We start from the raw sequence: 18918 nt of genomic DNA, 5'->3' as shown, positions 1-18918 counted from the left end.
TTTTTACTGACTGTATATGTGTATAATTCCTATGCACATGTGGACTAATGTTTTTCATAATGCATTCATAATGTATTATCATATTAGCATGCTGTTTTTCAAGCTTGCTAAAAAATTTCCTCTAGAAAATGATTCAGTTGCATAGGTAAATAAAACATTGCTTGGGCAGAGTAACCACTGTTATTATTATAGAATATGAGCAAGGTTTTTTATGTATTTGCTTTGTAAGAATCTGTATAGAAGCAATGACTGTTGAAAATGCACTTATTATTATTTAGCGTATGAACAAGACGACAAGTAAGTAAACAGAATATTTTACATACAAAAATCTCACATTTACTTCTTGACATGACCCAGTAATAATAATAAAGTCTTCTGTCTGGTCCCCTACTGACATTTACATTTACACTGCACACATTTGAACTAACTGGATCATTGCTGGATCATACCTGTGTTCCATTTTCCTTTAGAAAATATAATGTGTAATACATCTTTTGCATGATAATATTTATCCATAATTGGAGGGCACCCCCCACAAAAGCAATTGGGACAGTTCTCATTTGCCAGCTACAATTGGGATCAGCAACTCCATTATTAAGCAATGCAAATACAATGTGAACAGCATTCGATCATGGTGACTTATAAAATCAATTCGGCTAGTCATTAAGTGAATTCACTGTGGTCATTAAGTGCGATGTCACATGACTGTGATACAAGACTTCTTGTCAGCTTTTCTGGCTGTGAAGGTTACAAATGGCAATCACGTGATCATAGGATTCTGAAATCATCATAAATGTACACTGGTTGCTAAGAAGATCTATCAAAATCATTTAACTGTGGGGATGCTGTGGTGGATACAACTTTGTGATGGATACAACTTACAACTGTAAGTCTCTTTCTTCAGCACTGCCATAATTTTGGTCATTGAATAAGTGGTCAGTAAGCAATTACCACCTATATTACAGGTGATCCTTGTTTAACATTAGTAATTTGGACTGGAATTTCATCGCTAAACAATGCAGTCATAAAGTACATCATGTGATTGTTAACCAAGGACTATTTGTACAGAAATCCCCATATATTTATCAGTTATCTTATTGAAAAGCCTTATGATGTGACCAATACTTATAGTCACAAACCTGATGCACAAAGAAATTTGATATAATTTTACGTAAATATTAACATTTTCACTGCATTACTAAGCATAACACTCAATTTTAGCCAAATGAAAGTAGCTGGCCTGCTGAATTCATACAGATGTAACAAAAATTCTGAGGAGAGGAAACCCAGAATTAAGAAAACTAGTTGTGTATCATCAATTCCTCTTTTTTACATGACATAATTCAAAGTACTATTTAGTTATCTTTACAAATACAGAAAAGTTTACCACCCACTATGAGTCACTGAATTTGCTGGCAAGATATACATTTACAGTGCTTAAAAATGTTCTCAGTTGACATTCAACTTTCAACAGCCACATTCCTAACATTTTTGCTGCATTACGTTTCCTGAAATATGCATTGATATGATACTTACAAAATGCTGGTATAGACTTCATTTTTCTCTGCTCTGAAATTAAATTCAGATCTCTAACACTAACATTTTTATGCTAGAATCAGTTACCATTCCCCAACCAATCTCATGTTCCCTCTGGAGAAATAAAAGTTGTCATTAAATGGAGCATAATAACAAATGTTTTATTTATAGTCATAGACTGTACTAGTAATATATCTTATTCAACTTATAAAGATACAGCAACAGCCACTCTGGCTAGATGCATTCATTAATGTATTTAAACTGAATTCCTTCAACATACCTTTTCAATTTTGTATCAGAGGCCATTTGATTTTCTGTTTGTAAGTTTTGTACCAGACAGAAGCAGACTACTAAAAATGGAAGTAATGTACTTTTTGTTTAATATTGCCAGAACTGCTTTTACTGCTGTAATTGGATATAATTATAGTTGGATGTATCCTTTCTATCTTTAAATGCTAAATACACCTGAATGAAGGCAGGAAACTGAACTGACAGGAAGAGGGAGATAATCTGTTATCATATTTAGACTAAAGACTTCTATTTTATTCTAAACCAGCTCCCATTATTTTACCATTTATTGCCTGGACCCACATAACATAATACATTTTAAGCCAACCTTTATGAATCACAATGATCTGACATATAGATATGCTAAGCTAAAGTATGCCCTGTTTAGCTTGTCCTATTATGCAATCCTAAACTTACAAGCAATATAAGACTTTGAGCACACACAAAAAAAGTCTGCCAGAAAACCTTTGACTCAGTGTGATAAATTTATTATAAGCTTTTAGAAATTCTTAAAATGAAAACGATTCCAAGAACAGAAGCTATAAATATAACAGTAAATAAACAATACTTATTACTCAGAATAAACTACAGCGATTGGAAATGGCTGCTGTAGATCCATTATCCTCAGTCTCAGAAATCAAAACTCTGGAGTTTTAAGGACCACTACCAAAAATTGAATTATAATATGAACAAGAAGTGACCCGGCCTAACGCAGGCACATAGTATTCAGATACTATAGGGCAGGGGTGGGCAAACTACGGCCCGCGGACCACATCCGGCCCGTTGGTCTGTCCAATCCGGCCCGCCCCTGAAAAAAAATCGCTGCCATTGGTCTGTCCAATCCGGCCCGCCCCTGAAAAAAAATTGCCCTGTGCCGCGTGGCCCCCAAAGCTGCAAAACAGTGCGGAGCGATCTAGGGGTAGGAAAGAAAAGAAATTTGCAAAGGCCTCGGCTGGGAGTTCGAAATCACCTTCGAGTGTGACCTCTCCGAAGGTGAGTCCCCGCCGATCCCCCTTTTTTTTCCGGGGCTTCCAGGCTTAAACTTTGCAAAGGCAAAGCTTGCAGTCTGGAGCGTCTTCCCACCGAGGAGCGGGAAGGGTTCCGCCTGGCGGGTCGGGCGGGCTGCTTGAAGCGAGCTGCTTGGAGCCACCTAAAGCTAGGCCGCTGCTGGTGGAGCCTTGCCCTGCCTTGGTGCCCCGTTTCCCGGCTCGGCGGTCCTGCTCGGGCGGCACTTTAAAAGCCTGCTCCCAGCACCCGAGCAACTTCCCAGCAACTTTCCGCTTCGTTTTAACTCGCGGGCGCTCGCGCCTGGCCCCGAGCCGCACGGTGGAGGGGAAGCCCGGCGGGCGGGCGGGCAGGCGGGCTGCTTGGAGGAGGCGACCCGGCGGCGCTCCGGGCTTCCCCTCCGCCATGCGGCTCAGGGCGAGGTGCGAGCGCCCGCGAGTTAAAACGAAGCCGAAAGTTGCTGGGAAGTTGCTCGGATTTCCGGGGCTTCCAGGCTTAAACTTTGCAAAGGCAAAGTTTGCAGGCTGGAGCGTCTTCCCGCCGAGGAGCGGGAAGGGTTCCGCCCGGCAGGCGGGCGGGCTGCTTAAATTTTGCTCGGACGGCACTTTAAAAGCCTGCTCCCAGCACCCGAGCAACTTCCCAGCAACTTTCGGCTTCCTTTTAACTCGTGGGCGCTCACGCCTGGCCCCGAGCCGCGCGGCGGAAGGGAAGCCCGGCGGGCGGGCAGGCAGGCTGCTTGGAGGAGGCTCCGGGCTTCCCCTCTGCCAGGCGCGAGCGCCCGTGAGTTATAAGGAAGCCGAAATTGCTGGGAAGTTTCTCGGCTCGGGGCTTCCAGGGCTTTGCAAAGGCAAAGTTTGCAGGCTGGAGCATCTTCCCGCCGAGGAGCGGGAAGGGTTCCGCCCGGCGGGCTGCTTAAACTTTGCTCGGACGGCACTTTAAAAGCCTGCTCCCAGCACCCGAGTAACTTCCCAGCAACTTTCGGCTTCCTTTTAACTCGTGGGCGCTCACGCCTGGCCCCGAGCCGCGCGGCGGAAGGGAAGCCCGGCGGGCGGGCAGGCAGGCTGCTTGGAGGAGGCTCCGGGCTTCCCCTCCGCCAGACGCGAGCGCCCGCGAGTTAAAAGGAAGCCAAAATTGCTGGGAAGTTGCTCGGGTTTCCGGGGCTTCCAGGGCTTTGCAAAGGCAAAGTTTGCAGGTGGGAGCGTCTTCCCGCCGAGGAGCGGAAGGGTTCCGCCCGTCCGGGCGGGGCAGGCTGCTTGGAGCGGGCTGCCGTGCGACTCGGGGCCAGGCGCAAGCGCCCGCGAGTTAAAAGGAAGCTGAAATTGCTGGGAAGTTGCTCGGGTTTCCGGGCTTCCAGGGCTTTTCAAAGGCAAAGTTTGCAGGCGGGAGCGTCTTCCCGCCGAGGAGCGGAAGGGTTCCGCCCAGTGGGCGGGGCGGGCTGCTTGGAGCGGGCTGCCGTGCGGCTCGGGGCCAGACTCTCCAGCCTGCAAACTTTGCCTTTGCAAAGCCCTGGAAGCCCCTGAAACCCGAGCAACTTCCCAGCAATTTCGGCTTCCTTTAACTCGCGGGCGCCGCGCTTGGCCCCGAGCCGCGTGGCGGAGGGGAAACCCGAGCACCGCCGGATCACCTCTTTCAAGCAGCCCGCCCGCCCGCCGGGCGGAACCCTTCCTGCTCCTCGGCGGGAAGACGCTCCCGCCTGCAAACTTTGCCTGTGCAAAGTTTAAGCCTGGAAGCCCCGGAAACCCGAGCAACTTCCCAGAAACTTTCGGCTTCCTTTTAACTCGCGGGCAATCACGCCTGGCCCCGAGCCACGCGGCGGAGGGGAAGCCCGGCGGGCGGGCGAGCTGCTTGGAGGAGGCAGCCCGGCGGTGCTCCGGCAGCAGCAACAGGCAGTTCCGCCCGGGCTCCGCTCAGGTGTCCGGCTGGGGCTGTCAGGAGTTGCTACCGCCGGCGCAGCTCCGCGCGGCTCCAGTCCTGCGTTGCCTTGGGAAGGAAAAGGCAAATCCAGGAGCCGCTGAGCCTGAGCCTCCGGTGCTGCTGCTGCCGTTGCAAAGCACCGCCGCGGCTCTTCCTTTTTGCCTTTCCCTTCCCGAGGCAACGCAGGACTGGAGCCGCTCGGAGCCGCACCGGCGGTAGCAACTCCTGACTCAGGGGGCCTCCGAGGGGAGGGGAAGGAGGAGAAAAGGGGTGGGAAGGGGGGGGTGGGGGGCGATTCCCAAAAAATCTTGTGCTGACCCGGCCCGTCTGTCAAATTTTAAAAGTCAATGCGGCCCCTGAGCCAAAAAGTTTGCCCACTCCTGCTATAGGGTGTCTTTGGTCATATAACAGTCTTCCTCAGATCCTAATGTAATCCAGCCACAATGCATCAATTCATTGATTTGACTGAAAAAAGGCTGAGACGATATGTGACAGAGCCACAATATGCAAACCAGGCAATATTTTTATATTTCAACTCTTGAGTATTGATGTTCTAGTATCATACTACTGTTCTATAAACAATGAATCAATACTATTCTGTTAAAATATCAAAATTTCTGTGATTAATTTCTTCCAGACTTTGCCAATAAAATCGATTTCTGCCCAAGTTTGCAAGAGTATCAATTTGGTGCCTGTATCTTCCTTTTCAAAAAACTTGCCTAACTATTTCAATTCACAAACAGGACTTCTTCCTTTTATTGGTTCTTTCATTATTCCTCCTACTATTATCTACAGACTTACAAATATTTAACCTGGATTATTCCTTGGACAGCAAAGATAACTACAAAGATTACTAACAAGCCAGTATTGGAGCACATAATACCAGACACATTACTAGAAGGTTTTAACTCTACCTCCTTTTTCCATTTCAGGATTACTAAGTTACCATTACATTTTTATACAGTTAGGATTCTAAAATCCCTAAAACTTCAATGAGGTTTAATCAAACTATTGCCTGCAAAACTGAGTCTAATATGTTAATATTCTGCAAAACAAGGAATTAATCCAGTATGATGTAAACAAAATAATTGTTTTAAATGCAGACTTTCTCAAGCCAATTATCCTGTCAATATGTTTATAAGACAGAATAAGTTTGATATTCTTAACTTCAAGTTCAATACTTCTATTTCAACCCACCAGCACTGTAGTTTGTAGTGCATTTGGCTACCTTACAACATGTCTTAAATTACAACTCCGAGAATTCCAAGGTAACTTAGATTTCCGGAGGACAACAAGTTGGAAATACTGTTTTAAGCAGTATCACAAAATCAGTTTACCCAAGAAATCTACCATCCATTATAAGGCAGTAAATAGAACCAGGTATTAAGGATTTGTTTAAACAAGCCAGGGTGGAGGCTACACAAATCTTGCAAGGGATGACATTCTAGAGCAATGGTCACAAACTGGTGGTCCAGGAACCACTGGTGGTCCGTGAGAAAATGTTGGTGGTCCGCAGAAAAATGTCGTCGTCCCCAAGCAGTTCCCCCAAAGCAATTAATCCAGGCTGTGCGGGAACACCAGGCTGCGCCACCCACATGGCCTGCCCACCCACTGGCTCCCACCCTTCGGCCGAGCGCAAACCTTGAGTAGAGCCACACAAGCTGAAACTGACCAACGCCAGGGGAGGGAAATCCACCCCAGAGTGGCTTGCTGACGTTGGTGGGAAAGTCGGTCCCATATTCCAGAGCTGCAGTAGTCACAAGACTGGCCCTTTGGTCATTCCGGAACAGCTCCTCCAGTCCATGGCAGGCCAGTGCATCCGGGTGGAGGAGCAGCTGCTCCGGGGTGACCAAAGGGCCAGTCCTGTGACTACTGCAGCTCTGGAATATGGGACCAACTTTCCCACCAACGTGAGCAAGCCACCGTCAAGTCAAAATTCATATTAGTGGTCCGTGGGATTTAAAATTATGAGTTTGATGGTCCCTGAGGTCCAAAAGGTTGGCAACCCCTGTTCTAGAGGGCAGGAGCCATAACAGGGGAGGCCTGCTTTCTGGAACCCATTAGGTGGGATTTTAAGGAATGAGACCTGGGGCATGCTGACTCTGTCAGATTGTATGGTGGCCCTCAAACAAACAGGTGCAAGAAATGTAGAAAAAAATGAGAAAAAATGTAAAGACCCTATTTCTGAATAAACAGCTAAGATACTGACCTGAATATTTACATATTAACTGATTTATCCACAATCTTTTGGAGAGCAACTATCCCTTGAGGGCAAATCTAAAACTCAAAAATAAAAATTGAAAATTGTATTATACATAGTTAAAACTGAACCATAAACTAAACACTGATTCAAGAAATCATGATCAACTAATATAAAAGAGGGAGATATTAATATATTTTATATTGTTTCTTCAACATGTTCATTTCTTAGGCAAAGAGTTTTATAGGTGTAGGACCACTAACATGAAGTTCTTATGCTTTGACATGCCAAATAACATGGTTCTAAAATATCTTACAGATAGGCGAGACAGCAGGGCACCAAAACAGAACAGTCATGTTTTATTCCACAGAAATGTTGAGCCTTGTTTTTTTAAACAATACACAGTTTGAAAACCAGGATAAAAAAGTAATATGTTGCAATTAGAGTCAAAAGAAAAAAGCCTATGCACTCTCCAAATCATCATTTCCTTTTCAAATGTATTTCAGGTCCTGGTACAGCATTGTGTTCATCTTTTTTTACAGTGTTTCTGTAAAGATAATACTTATAAACACTTTTAAATATTTCAGACAGTTATGAACAGTATTGTATAGGAGAGAAAAGGTGTTGAGAGGAAAACATCAGCTCAATAGTAAATTAGTCTTACTTAATTTATTTATTTATTAAATATTTAAATAGTCTATTCCCAGTGATTATGGGCAGTTCACTGATAAAAATATACAATAAATATACAATAAAATACAATAATGAAATAAAAAACAGCCAAGAAACCACATCATTCAGAAGAAGGCCTGCTGAATTCAATCACCCTCAACAACACCAAGTGAAGCAGTTTCATTTGACAGCTTTCCATGTGCCATGGATATCCACAATTAAATCCTATGGTTAAGATCTGACTCTATAGCTTTCATTCTGGGCATGCTTTTTCCAGAAAAAATGCCAGAAATTCAGTGGAGTGTGCTTCCAAGTAAATAAGGAAGTAGCTGAACTAGAAGGTAATAAACAAACAAACAAACAAATAAATAAGCAAATCTGACAATTCCTGTATAACTATATACATAAATGTGCTCCCCACAGAACACATTTTTACTGGCAATTGCATGCTGTGTATCCTGTTGCTGATTCACATATAAAAATGGTTAATACTGTACACAGCAGACCGAAGACATCATTCTAATTATAGCAGGTTAAAACTAGCTCAGCCAGGATGAATGAAATTCCATACATATTTACTTTATATACCATTTTTCATTCAGGAATTTTAAGTCAGTGTATGTAGCGCTCGAACAGCCTGTAAACTTACATGGCTGAGAGTGGATTTAGAAACTGAGACTTCCAGCTCTTAATCCAGAATCTTAATCATCTCACCACACTATATCTTATGTGTATCATATTCATTACACAATTTTTCTTTGCATTTTAGATCAAAAAATGTGCCTATGTGAAAAATAGGGATATGCAGCACTTTAGATACAAAGCATAAAAAGGGCTTTGAAGGCATGAGGACATGCATATCACACCTGTCACATAGTAGCCCATACTATATCTGGGATTAAGGAAGCACCAGCAAATTGCAGCAAGATACTTCAGAGTGGACATAGGATATCAGCACCTCCTTATCCTACACAGTACATATTTTTCTGAAATTCCATTGATACCATGTGTGACTAGGAAAATATGTAGGTTTTTTAATAAGATGCCAACAGATATACTGTATCCACACCTCTTCAAAGCACATTTTCTGCTTGGGCTGTAGCACAGCACATCACTAGTGAAGAAAAAAAGAACCATAATAAAAGAAATATGCAATGCAGGTACATAACCTGACTGACAAGCAGTATAATTATAAAGTGGGAATTATGTTTTTTCATTATTTACCTTAAAATTTAAGAAAATCCTGCCAAACCTCTAGGACAATAATTCCATTCCCATATTTAATTATACAATCAGAATTTGTATATAAACAAAATTAAATTCCATATCAATTGAGAACCTCTCCCCAGAGCAATGCTATTCTAATGACTGGCAGTTTGTTAAAACTGGGTGAATTAAAAAGTAGTTGCATGATCTGTAGCTTAATCTATTGTGGGGTTAATGTATACGAAGTACAATCAGATTTAGTAAATTATAGCTAAATTAACTGTAGATTAGCATTACTGCACAAAACTCATACAAGTGGCTACTAGGTTCACACAACACTAGATTACTATTCATGATTTACAAATCACAGTGGCAGTTCCATGCAGAACAAAACCACAGCATGACAATGTTTACATATATCTAGCCTAATATATTTGTTAATGCATTTAAACCAAAATAGTTCTTTAAAATAGTTTTATCACTTCTTTATTCCTGATAAGGCACTTGTATGTAACACAACAGCATAAGTCCACACATGCAAAACGTTTTTGTAGATTCATTAGGTTACAAATTTAATGAACAATAGTCCCTGTTTTATGTAAAATGTGACAGATGACAATGACTGCTCCATCCGAGAATTGCACCAACTACTAAACTCAGTTAGTAGGATTAGAGTTTCAGGCATGTATTGCAGTAATCATTTATAACAGACATATGATGAAATTCTAATCTTCATTCCCCAAAACCAAACTACTATCCCTCCCTTCCCCAAATTTAACAGATGAATGAAGCACAGGTACTTTCCTCTGGTTAAGGACAGATGTTACTGCTGTCAATTTTCAATAGATATAGATGTCAGTTACTGATTCTTTTCATCGGTTTACTCAAACTTCTGCAATACCCTAGCTAGGGGTTTGACTAATAGTCTCTCGATGTCTGCAGGTGCCATCTGCTAATAATATGAAACTCTTTTGATGCATTCAGTTGCAGAAGCTTCCACCAAGAGGAGCAACCTATTTCTCTTTCTATGCCAGAAAATATTTAATATATATTAAGGAAGATGCACTTTTTTTTCATGAAAATACAGGGCTCTAATGTCCTAACCTAATGTGTTCAAAGCAGACCTTCATTCAGTACTGTATTCATTTTTTCCTACTGCAATTTTACCATTTATTTATTTATTTTTGCCTCTTATTTTTGCCTGTTTGGCTAGTTTGCACAGCGATGAAATCACATCTTTCTGGCTCAAAAGAAAACTACTCAAACATTTTTTTCCCCTTACATTAGCATCTACCACTGGAAAACAGGGTGTTTTAATACCCTGAATTTAGGCAGCCTCTATTCATGGTGTGGTTTCATGTGGCATATAATATTTCTGTTTGCAAAGTTTCCTTTAGATGACTTTGTAACAGAAGATCAAAGAGAAAAGTCTTTAAAATCTAAATAATGTAAATCATACTGCATTCGGAGGCTAAGCAAATTACACACCCAAGAAACTGCCCTCTGCATGAAAGGAGCCTTTCTCCAAGACTGCCCAGCCCAACCCAAGGGAGCCTAATTTGAGAGTTTCTAAACATTTCAGGTACACTTGAAACCCCCTTTTTTTTTGGGGAAGCTATTCACAATTCCTATGCATATCAGCTTGTTCCCAACATGTTGAAAAACAGAGCTCATCCTCCATTAACCTCCCCACTTACTCAGTGCCAAACTTTATGGAGGCGACAAAATGGGTGATTAGATCAGACCCATCCTAAACTCCCATCATGTCAAAAAATCTCCGACTGAGGGAAGGGGCAGAAAAGAAAGAGATCTCATATCTATTGCCTATTGAAAAAAGGGCTTCTTCATTGGGGGGCCCTTTTTATAAGCCACCGTTTCAGTTTACGAGACTTGACAAGGTTCCCCGGAGTGACAAAAAACACACCGTGGAAGCCGGACCTGCCAACCTCCCATTCATTTTAAAGGTTCAATCTTTGAAAAGCTGGGGAAGGGAGCGAGTCTCTTTTTTTTTTAGCCCTCCCAGGTTGCGCGTTTCAAGGGAGATTTTTGAACAGAAGTGCCGGCCGGGGCTTGACCCAGGCTGGCGGGGAGAGGGTGTGTGTGTGTGTGTCGTGTGTGTGTATGTTTTTTTCGCAGGCTTGCAACCCTAAGCCGCGCGTTTAAAAATCCCCCAGAAGCTCCAGCAAAACAGCCCAACCCCTGAGGTAAAAAAGCAGAAGGGAAGGAAAATGTTTCCCGGCTCGGCGACTCCTCCTTCTCCCTAGCCCGGCTTGCTCCGACTCTTTTGTGTGGGTGTGTGGGTGTGTGTGTGTGCAGCACAAAACACCACCACCCCAAGGCAGGGAAAAAAACAACACAATAATAATAATAATTGGCTTCTCACCGTTTTGCTCTTTGGCGTTCGACCACTGGAACTTGCTCAAGCTCAGGTTGGATTCGGCGTGGCTTTGGCTGACCAGGGTAAGCGTCAGCGAGAAGATCCCGAAGAGGAACATTTGGTAGGCTGGGGGGTGGAAAGTCTCCTCTTCACGCACAAGACCCCCGGCGCCGAAAGTCTCCTTTTGCAAGGCAGCTCTAAAGTAAACTCCCCCGCCGCCCTCTTTTCCTCACCACCACCTCCACCAGCCCGCCAGGACTGCACCGCTGGGGAGAGGCCAGCAGCTGCAGCAGCAGCAGCGAGCCTGCTTGGGCAGCGAAGAAGAAGAAGAAGAGCAGGGTAGTTTCCACATAATCCCGTCCGAAACTTTTTCCCCCTCGGCTTACACAGTCTTTCTTTCCCTCAGTCTCGAGGGTTTTTTTCTCCCTCCTCCTCCTCCTCCTCCGGTTCAAAGCATGACCGGCTTCCCCAAGGGCGCCACAATCCTCAGGGAAGCGGGCGGGGGCGGGCGGCTAGAGAGCTCGCGGCGGCGGGCTGGAAGGCGCACCTGTCAGCGTCGGAGACCACGAAAACGGGGTGGGGGAAAACGGAGCCGCCTCCCCCGAAGGGAGGAAAACCGCCACCTTCTTTCCCCGTCGGTTTTTTTTTTTTTTTTTGTTTTTGCGCGCTCCTTGGTTCCCTCCGGCAGCCGCCGCCCGCCGCTGCCAACTGTGGGACGCCGCGGTTTGGTTTTGGACTTCCCGCTTTCACGTGTCTTTCGGCCGTACCTCCCTTCGGCCGCTCCACACAGCTTCACGAGAACGGAAGAAGAAGAAGAAAGGCGAAAGGAAAGCCGCAAGCTTGTGAGATCGCAGGCAGGCCGGGGAAAGGGTTGGGGGGGGGCGCGAAAGAGAGAAGGGGGGCTGAGGAGAGAGGAAAACGCCAAGCTTGTCCTTCGCCTCTCCCAAGGAGTTCCTGCGTCACCTCACAGGAGCACCTGGGTGTCGGTTTTATGGCGAGGAGGGTGAGGAAAAACAACAACTGCGGGACACCCTTGCAAGCCCCCCCTGTATGTACCTCGGTGCTTATTCCCTCAACGCCTTTCCCGCCCCGTGTTTTCTGCTCCACCCCGAATTCGCCTCCCTTCAACTCTTCACACACGCAGCCAACTACGACCTTACTACAGCCCTAAAACCTATCTCGCTTCCCTCTCAATAATTTCAGCCCTAAGTCTAACCCCCTCTCAAGTTCTTCCCTCAGAGTCGACATATAACTCCCCTCCTCTTGCTGCGCCCTGAGTCTCTAGGTCGGGCGAGAAAGAAGGAGGCTCTCCCGCCCTTTTTTTTTTTTCCCCTTCTTCTCCTTCAGGCGACAACAGGAGGTCGCCGACGCCTCAGTCGACCGGTGCGGAAAAGCCTTTGGAGCGGCCAGGTCCGGGGCGCCTGGTTTGCGGTGCTGGGTGTCGCTTGCTCCTCCTAGGAGGCGGTGTGGCGGCGGCACCGCGGGCGACAGAGAGAAGTCGTTCAAAGTTCAAGCTAGCTACTGGACGCCTGTTCGCGCTTTCTTTCTTTTTTCCCCTTCTTTTCCTTGAGTACTTTTGCCTGCCAACCGGCCCCCCATTATAAATGGCGCTGTGAAAGAAAAAAAGTCTTCCGCCCGAGCATAACTTGAGCATGGCGTTTCCACGGTTTTGGCCGTGCTGAAGTACGTTTTAAGTCAGAGCACAAAGCAGACTCTGGGCCTTAATTCAGACGTTGTGGTTCCCGTGGAATTTGCTTCACTGTGATGAAAGAAACCACAGATCGCATAATGTTCTAAGGCCCAGGGGTCTCCAACCTTGACAACTTTAAGACTGGTGGACTTCAACTCCCAGAATTCCTCAGCCAGCTTTGCTGGCTGAGGAATTCTGGGATTTGAAGTCCACCAGTCTTAAAGTTCCTAAGGTTGCAGAACTCAAGCCAAGACCAATAAATCGCATTATAGCTGAGGCCCTCTAGTCTCTTCTTGCACCTAGCCAGAACGTAATGGTGGCTTGCCCATAGACAAATTATGCCTGGGGTGGCATGTCTTACAACATTTTGCCCTTGAGTGAAACAGGTTTGTTCACCAGTAGTGGATGTACTTTGTTCTGGCAAAAACTGCCTCAAGATGGGTAAAAATCTCTTATAATTTGTCATAATTTGTATTGGAAGTGCCCCAGGGGTGGGATTCAAATTTTTTAACAACCGGTTCTGTGGGCGTAGCTTAAGAGGTGGGCGTGGCTTGATGGTCATGTGACTGGACGGGCATGGCTTGGTGGTCATGTTATTTGGCTGGGCATGACCAACTCAACATCACTCACATCGAGGCACGCATCTCCTCACCTGGTCTCTCATGACTGTGGGGATGCTGCAACAGTCCTAAGTGTGAAAAATGGTCATAAGTCCCTTTTTTCAGTGTCATTGTAACTTTGAGTGGTCACTCCACACAAGCAAAGTACCAGCAAAGGAGGAAAAAAAACTCCAGAGAAGTTCCTGAGACAGGAGGTCCAGTCCTGCCAAGAATGTAATAAGAGTTAATGGAGAGGCAGTTTCTGTAAGCAACACCAGAATGTTTCCTTCCTGCCTTCTTTACAGGATTAGGCCAGTAATTTCTTCTAACAACCGGTTCTCTGAACTGCTTAGAATGTTAACCTGTTCTAGTGAATAGGTGCAAACTGGTAGAATCCCACCCCTGAGGTGCCCCTTTGATTTCTTATAGCTGGCAGAAGAGATGTGCGGTAGAATTGTGGGTGGCATGCCCCCTTCCCCAGCTCTGGCTTTGTGCCTAAGGCAGGACCCGGTGTTTGTGTGTGTGTGTGTTTATGTATACCACTTAAAGTTTTTCTCTGTTTCAGTTACTTTCCCCCTTCCTCTTGAAGTAGGAGTATTTTTCCAGATACCAGACATTGTCAATTCTCCAATCTGTAAGAGAAGCCTGCCTCCTCCTTTCTGGGTTATTTTGGCCATTTATTGACTTCATTTATTCACATTATTTTAAACCTGAGAACTGCACAGATGGGTTCAGAAAGAGAAAGAGAAAAACCAGCTACAGAACTCAGAATTGTGGAGTTCTCATTTCTGCTGCAAAACTTTGATCATTGAATATTTGTTTTATTAACTAATTTAGCCACCCATCTTTTACAAAGTGACTCTGGGTATTGTACAATAAAATACAGTATTAAAGCTTACTACAAAACCAATTAAAATGCTGAACATAAAATCACAAGCAGGAGATAATACATCATACAAGCAACATGTGGGCTTCCAACCACCAGGGGATCCTCAGATCTGATTTTAAAAAGTCCCTTTTTAAGGGGTTTGGAGAAGGCAACAAAGTGTGGGGCTAATCCCACTTCAGGAGTGATGATGGGAAGATGCCTCAGCAGCAATGGCTCACCTAAGTCACATCATGTTACATGGAATATATATTTCAGGGCCCAAAAGAAAATAAGACCCGGTCTTATTTTCAGGGAAACATGATATTATATGGGACTCTTCACAGATGGGCCTGCCGCATGCCCTTGACTTAATATGTTCCCTGCTACTTTCCCTCCCTTTGACTTGTTGATGGTCAAAGAAAATCACCAGTCAAGACTCTTCATCAGTAATAGAAAAAGTAATAGCACCATCCAGTATTTTCATTTAACCATATCAGCTTGGACTGCAGAAACTTGTTTTTTTTTTCTGGAGAGTAGAAAATAATTTCTAAAAAAACAACGGCAAATGATGATGAAGCTGCTTCTATGCCTAAGAGGCTTTAGTCAGGAAAAGAAGGTAAAAAAGGAAAACATGGATGTAGCTATCTCCAGATATATTAGAAATCTAAGTAGTAGTAGTAGTAGTAGTTAATCATCAAAGAAACTGTACAAACTGCATTTCATTGTCAGAAACACATGCTACATTTTTAAATAGGCCATCTATAGGATGTGCAGAGCATTGGTTTATATTACAGCACAGAAGTGACCCTGGGCCCTGGACTTGTGCTGTGCGCTTCTGAGCATGTGCAAGTGAACCCCGCATGCCTCTGCGCATGCATGTCTCCCGTACACCCGTGTGCATATCTGACAACTGGTGGGCAGCACGTGCACATGTGCAGTAAACCTTTTCTGGGCGAGGGCTTGCAAGCCGGCAGTAATGGCTCTGCGTGCCACTTCCAGCACGTGTGCCATAGGTTCGCCACCATGTGTATATGCAGTACAATGCAGTGAGATACGTGCAGATTTGTACATTTTGGACACAGAGGACCGCTGGTTTGAAAGAGGGATCAAAGAGGACATTTATGTCAAAATTGAACAGCCCTCTCTCAACAGAGGGGAAGGGATAAAACATCATCTATCTCCAGTCTACAATACAGTCCTTTCAGCAGTTCCAAGAAGGCCATACTCATTTGCACTACTCAGGGACTGTCATGCCCCTGTCGGAATCTGACTCAGAGGGGGAAGCCAAACAACTGACAGGGAGTCTGAGTATGGCTCTATTGTCTGTGGAAGAAACTGGGGAAGGGCAAAGTCCAGACTGACAGAGCAGGGGAGAGGTAGTGCAAGGGAGAGGGAATTCAGAGGAAGACCCAGTCCCACCCCCTAGGGCAATCAGGGAGGAACAGAGAAGTGAGCAACGTGAGTTGCTGTGTGGCTTACGGGGAAAGAAAGGGCCCTGATTCCCTTCATTAGCTGCAGCTGGGAACGCAATGTATAAAAGAGGAAGCTGTGCACAGCAAGTTGTTGGGAGCAAACATGAATTTATCTTGTATTGTCATGTCTTATCTGTGTTCCTGGTGTCTTCCCAACTGTGAGTTTTGCCGTGCTTTCAAGTCTGAAATTCCTTCTCCTGCCCTGTCAAGTTAATTACTTCAGCTTGGTTTGTTTGGATTTTTAGTTACAGTTTATATGTACCTTGTTTTGGACTAATTTTCTACAGTTAAAGGCTATTCCTGGGAGAGTTTTTCTCCAGCCAAAGGTAACCTGGACATTGGAGGCAAAATTGGAGATAATAAAGGGGCTCTTATTGTTTATTTGACTGTGTTGCCTTTGTGCCATGTCCTGGGTCATCACAGGTACAAATGACCCTCCAAGTGGCCTCGATGGCTCTTTGAAACAATGCAAATGACAAGCTGTCTGTAAGAAATATAAATCCTTCTGTTCCCGACCATCCAGTCAGAGCTGAAGAAGCTTCTTGGATGAGAAGCAAAATATCTTCAAAGAAAAACAAGGAAGTTGCCTTTTGAAAAAGCATCTTTGGAACAACTATGACCTGGATGACATAGAATCTCTATAGACATTTATTATATTAATACATTATTAGTAATCCAAACAAGTAGAATAGAAATACAGATATGTACTGTAGTTCTACATCTACAAATGTGTATAAGTAGAACAGTTCTATCAAGGGTTATAACAGTTTGTATTATTTGATAATTTGAACCATCTGAATTAACTTCTACAAACTATGCATAGGTTAGAAATCTCTTACCTTTATATATATTTATATAATTTATGTATAATTTTGAACTAACACTGGTTTCCTATTTGAAAGAAAACCAACCATAAAATGCATAAGATTACTGGTAAATAAGCTCTGCTCTTTTGACCTAGCACATGAAATTCTAAAATTAACCTAACATCACCTAGGTTTTTTTCTTTTAATATATATTTTAAGTCAAATCCTTCTGCAGGTTTGCTTTGTTTATTTAAATACCCCACCAAAATTTAAAAAAACTTTATAAGAAAAGATTGGCTATTACTAATAAACAAGTATTGTACATTAATGTACAGCCAAGAATATGCTTTATTAATCATCTTTAAATTAATTGTCTTTAAACTTCACTTACCAAGTTGCCTCAGTTTCTAAAAGTACAGGCTGCTTACTTCAGGACTCCGTTTCTTATAATTCCAGTTTCAAAGCATGTAGAGATGTTTATTGACAACTCCATGCAATAAATTTGTGTTGCCACTAGGACAAGCCTGTACTTGTCTACTGTATTTTTTTTCATGCAGAAATAGTATGTCCTAAATAAATTGACAGTGCAATATTCTTAATAGAACCAAGTAGCCATTTTTATAGGTTTGGTATTCAACTTTAGCCTGTATAAGGAGGAATGAATTAATTTTCATACAATGCCTCTATCAAAAAAAGACAAAGCAATCCTGGATTTTTAAATTATAAACTATTTTCTTTTGCTCTAAATACTCTAAGAACCGTCTGTTTATATCAACCATATATAACTATTCAACTACAAGGAACATTCTGCTTTTTGACCACAGTTCTGTTTCCCAAGCACATGTTGATAATCCTCCATTAATAAAACTGACTGTTGTATAGGAAATTTGCCAAGCTCATTTCATCCTGAGCTGATGATTTAGACTGCAATCTCTTACCTGGGAAGAGATTCTACAGTCATGCGAGGGATTTCACTATGTGCCTTTCAGGCGATGCTACTAATAAAATACGTTAATTTTTTAGAGTAAATTCAAGATTAATTGTTGATAGATTTATATTTTACAGCTGTTTCATCTGGCCCACTGTGATTCAATTATTGTAATAATTGGCCTCAACATATAGACTTTGTCTTCAGTTTTAAAGTAATATTTTCCAACAGAGATCTTAGCATACAATGACATTCATTTATAATTTTCCTAATGGCCCTATCAAGGCTGACACCTATCCAGTTCCTTTTGACAGGTTCAGTCTATTAACTCCTATACATTCTCTATACAGGTAATCTTCAACTTATGATCACGTTGGGATCCAGAATATCCATTGCTAAGCAAGACAGCTGTTAAGTGAGTCTTTTTTTTTTGCCATAGTTGTTTAGTGTCTAGCTGCATTTGAGTTGAGGTGGGGGGGAATATGGCTTCCCCCATTGACTTTGCTTGTCAGAGGCCAGAAGCAAAGGTTGCAAATGGTGACAACATGAACTTGGGATTCTGCAATCTTCGTAAATAAATGCCAGTTACCAAGCGCCCAGATTTTGATCATATGAACTGTGGGGATGCTGCAGTGGTCATCAGTGTAAAAACTAGTAGTAAATTACATTTTTCAGTGTCTTTGTAACTTCAAACAGTTGCTGAAGTAATGGTTGTAAGTCGAGGATCTATTTATATATACTCTGTTCACTAGACATGGTTCTCCATAAACATTTTGACTGGGACTATAGGAGAAACCTGATGCTTTACCTTGCCTGAAATGCCTTACTTACTACTATGCAAAGAGATCTTGAAGAATTAGATGGGATTCTTGTATGCACTGTGTATACACTTATGTATGTATGGGTAGGTGTCTCTACTTATGTACACTTATAGATAAGTATAATTTAAACTGGGACAGAAATGCATGAAATGTTTTCTGAGCACTTAATGATTTAGGATATTGGGTCTGCACTGGAATTTATGAAATGTCTGCCCATTTTCATTTTCTAGTGCAGTATTGGTATATATAACTAGCAGGTCTAGCAGCCTCTTGGAAGACCAATGAAACTTTGTCCAAAAAAATCTCAACTGACATGTATGAAGATCATACTTTTCAGAGTTTCCCAAGATTCTTGAGTTGTTTTTCCCTTTAGGATTTTCATCCAAGAAATCTTTCCCAAGTTCTCTCTGAGTTTGTTAAAATCAGCTCTTTTAAAATCTAAGACTCTGGCATCATTAATGTGCTGTCCAAACAGTTTAGAGTTAGTTAGGATTTGAGAGCTGTCCCCTTAAGGGAAAGCATCATGGTAAATGTAG

At 43.2% G+C, this 18918-nt stretch overlaps 1 protein-coding gene across 1 annotated transcript in view; it reads right to left on the bottom strand.

The window, feature by feature from the left end:
- Window positions 1-11657, bottom strand: part of PDGFC (platelet derived growth factor C) — a 145328-nt gene extending 133671 nt beyond the window's left edge. Inside the window, 1 exon segment of the mRNA XM_026675841.2 lies at window positions 11205-11657. Within this exon segment, the coding sequence (XP_026531626.2) occupies window positions 11205-11316 (112 nt within the window). The 5' untranslated portion in view covers window positions 11317-11657.
- Window positions 11658-18918: the final 7261 nt, after the last annotated feature.

The sequence above is a fragment of the Notechis scutatus genome, chromosome 4, assembly GCF_049901735.1.
Source record: "Notechis scutatus isolate UNSWTSFEM ecotype Mainland chromosome 4, rNotScu1.2, whole genome shotgun sequence".
In the NCBI taxonomy this organism is placed as follows: Eukaryota; Metazoa; Chordata; class Lepidosauria; order Squamata; family Elapidae; genus Notechis; species Notechis scutatus.
This window is presented reverse-complemented; position numbering and strand designations above follow the sequence as displayed.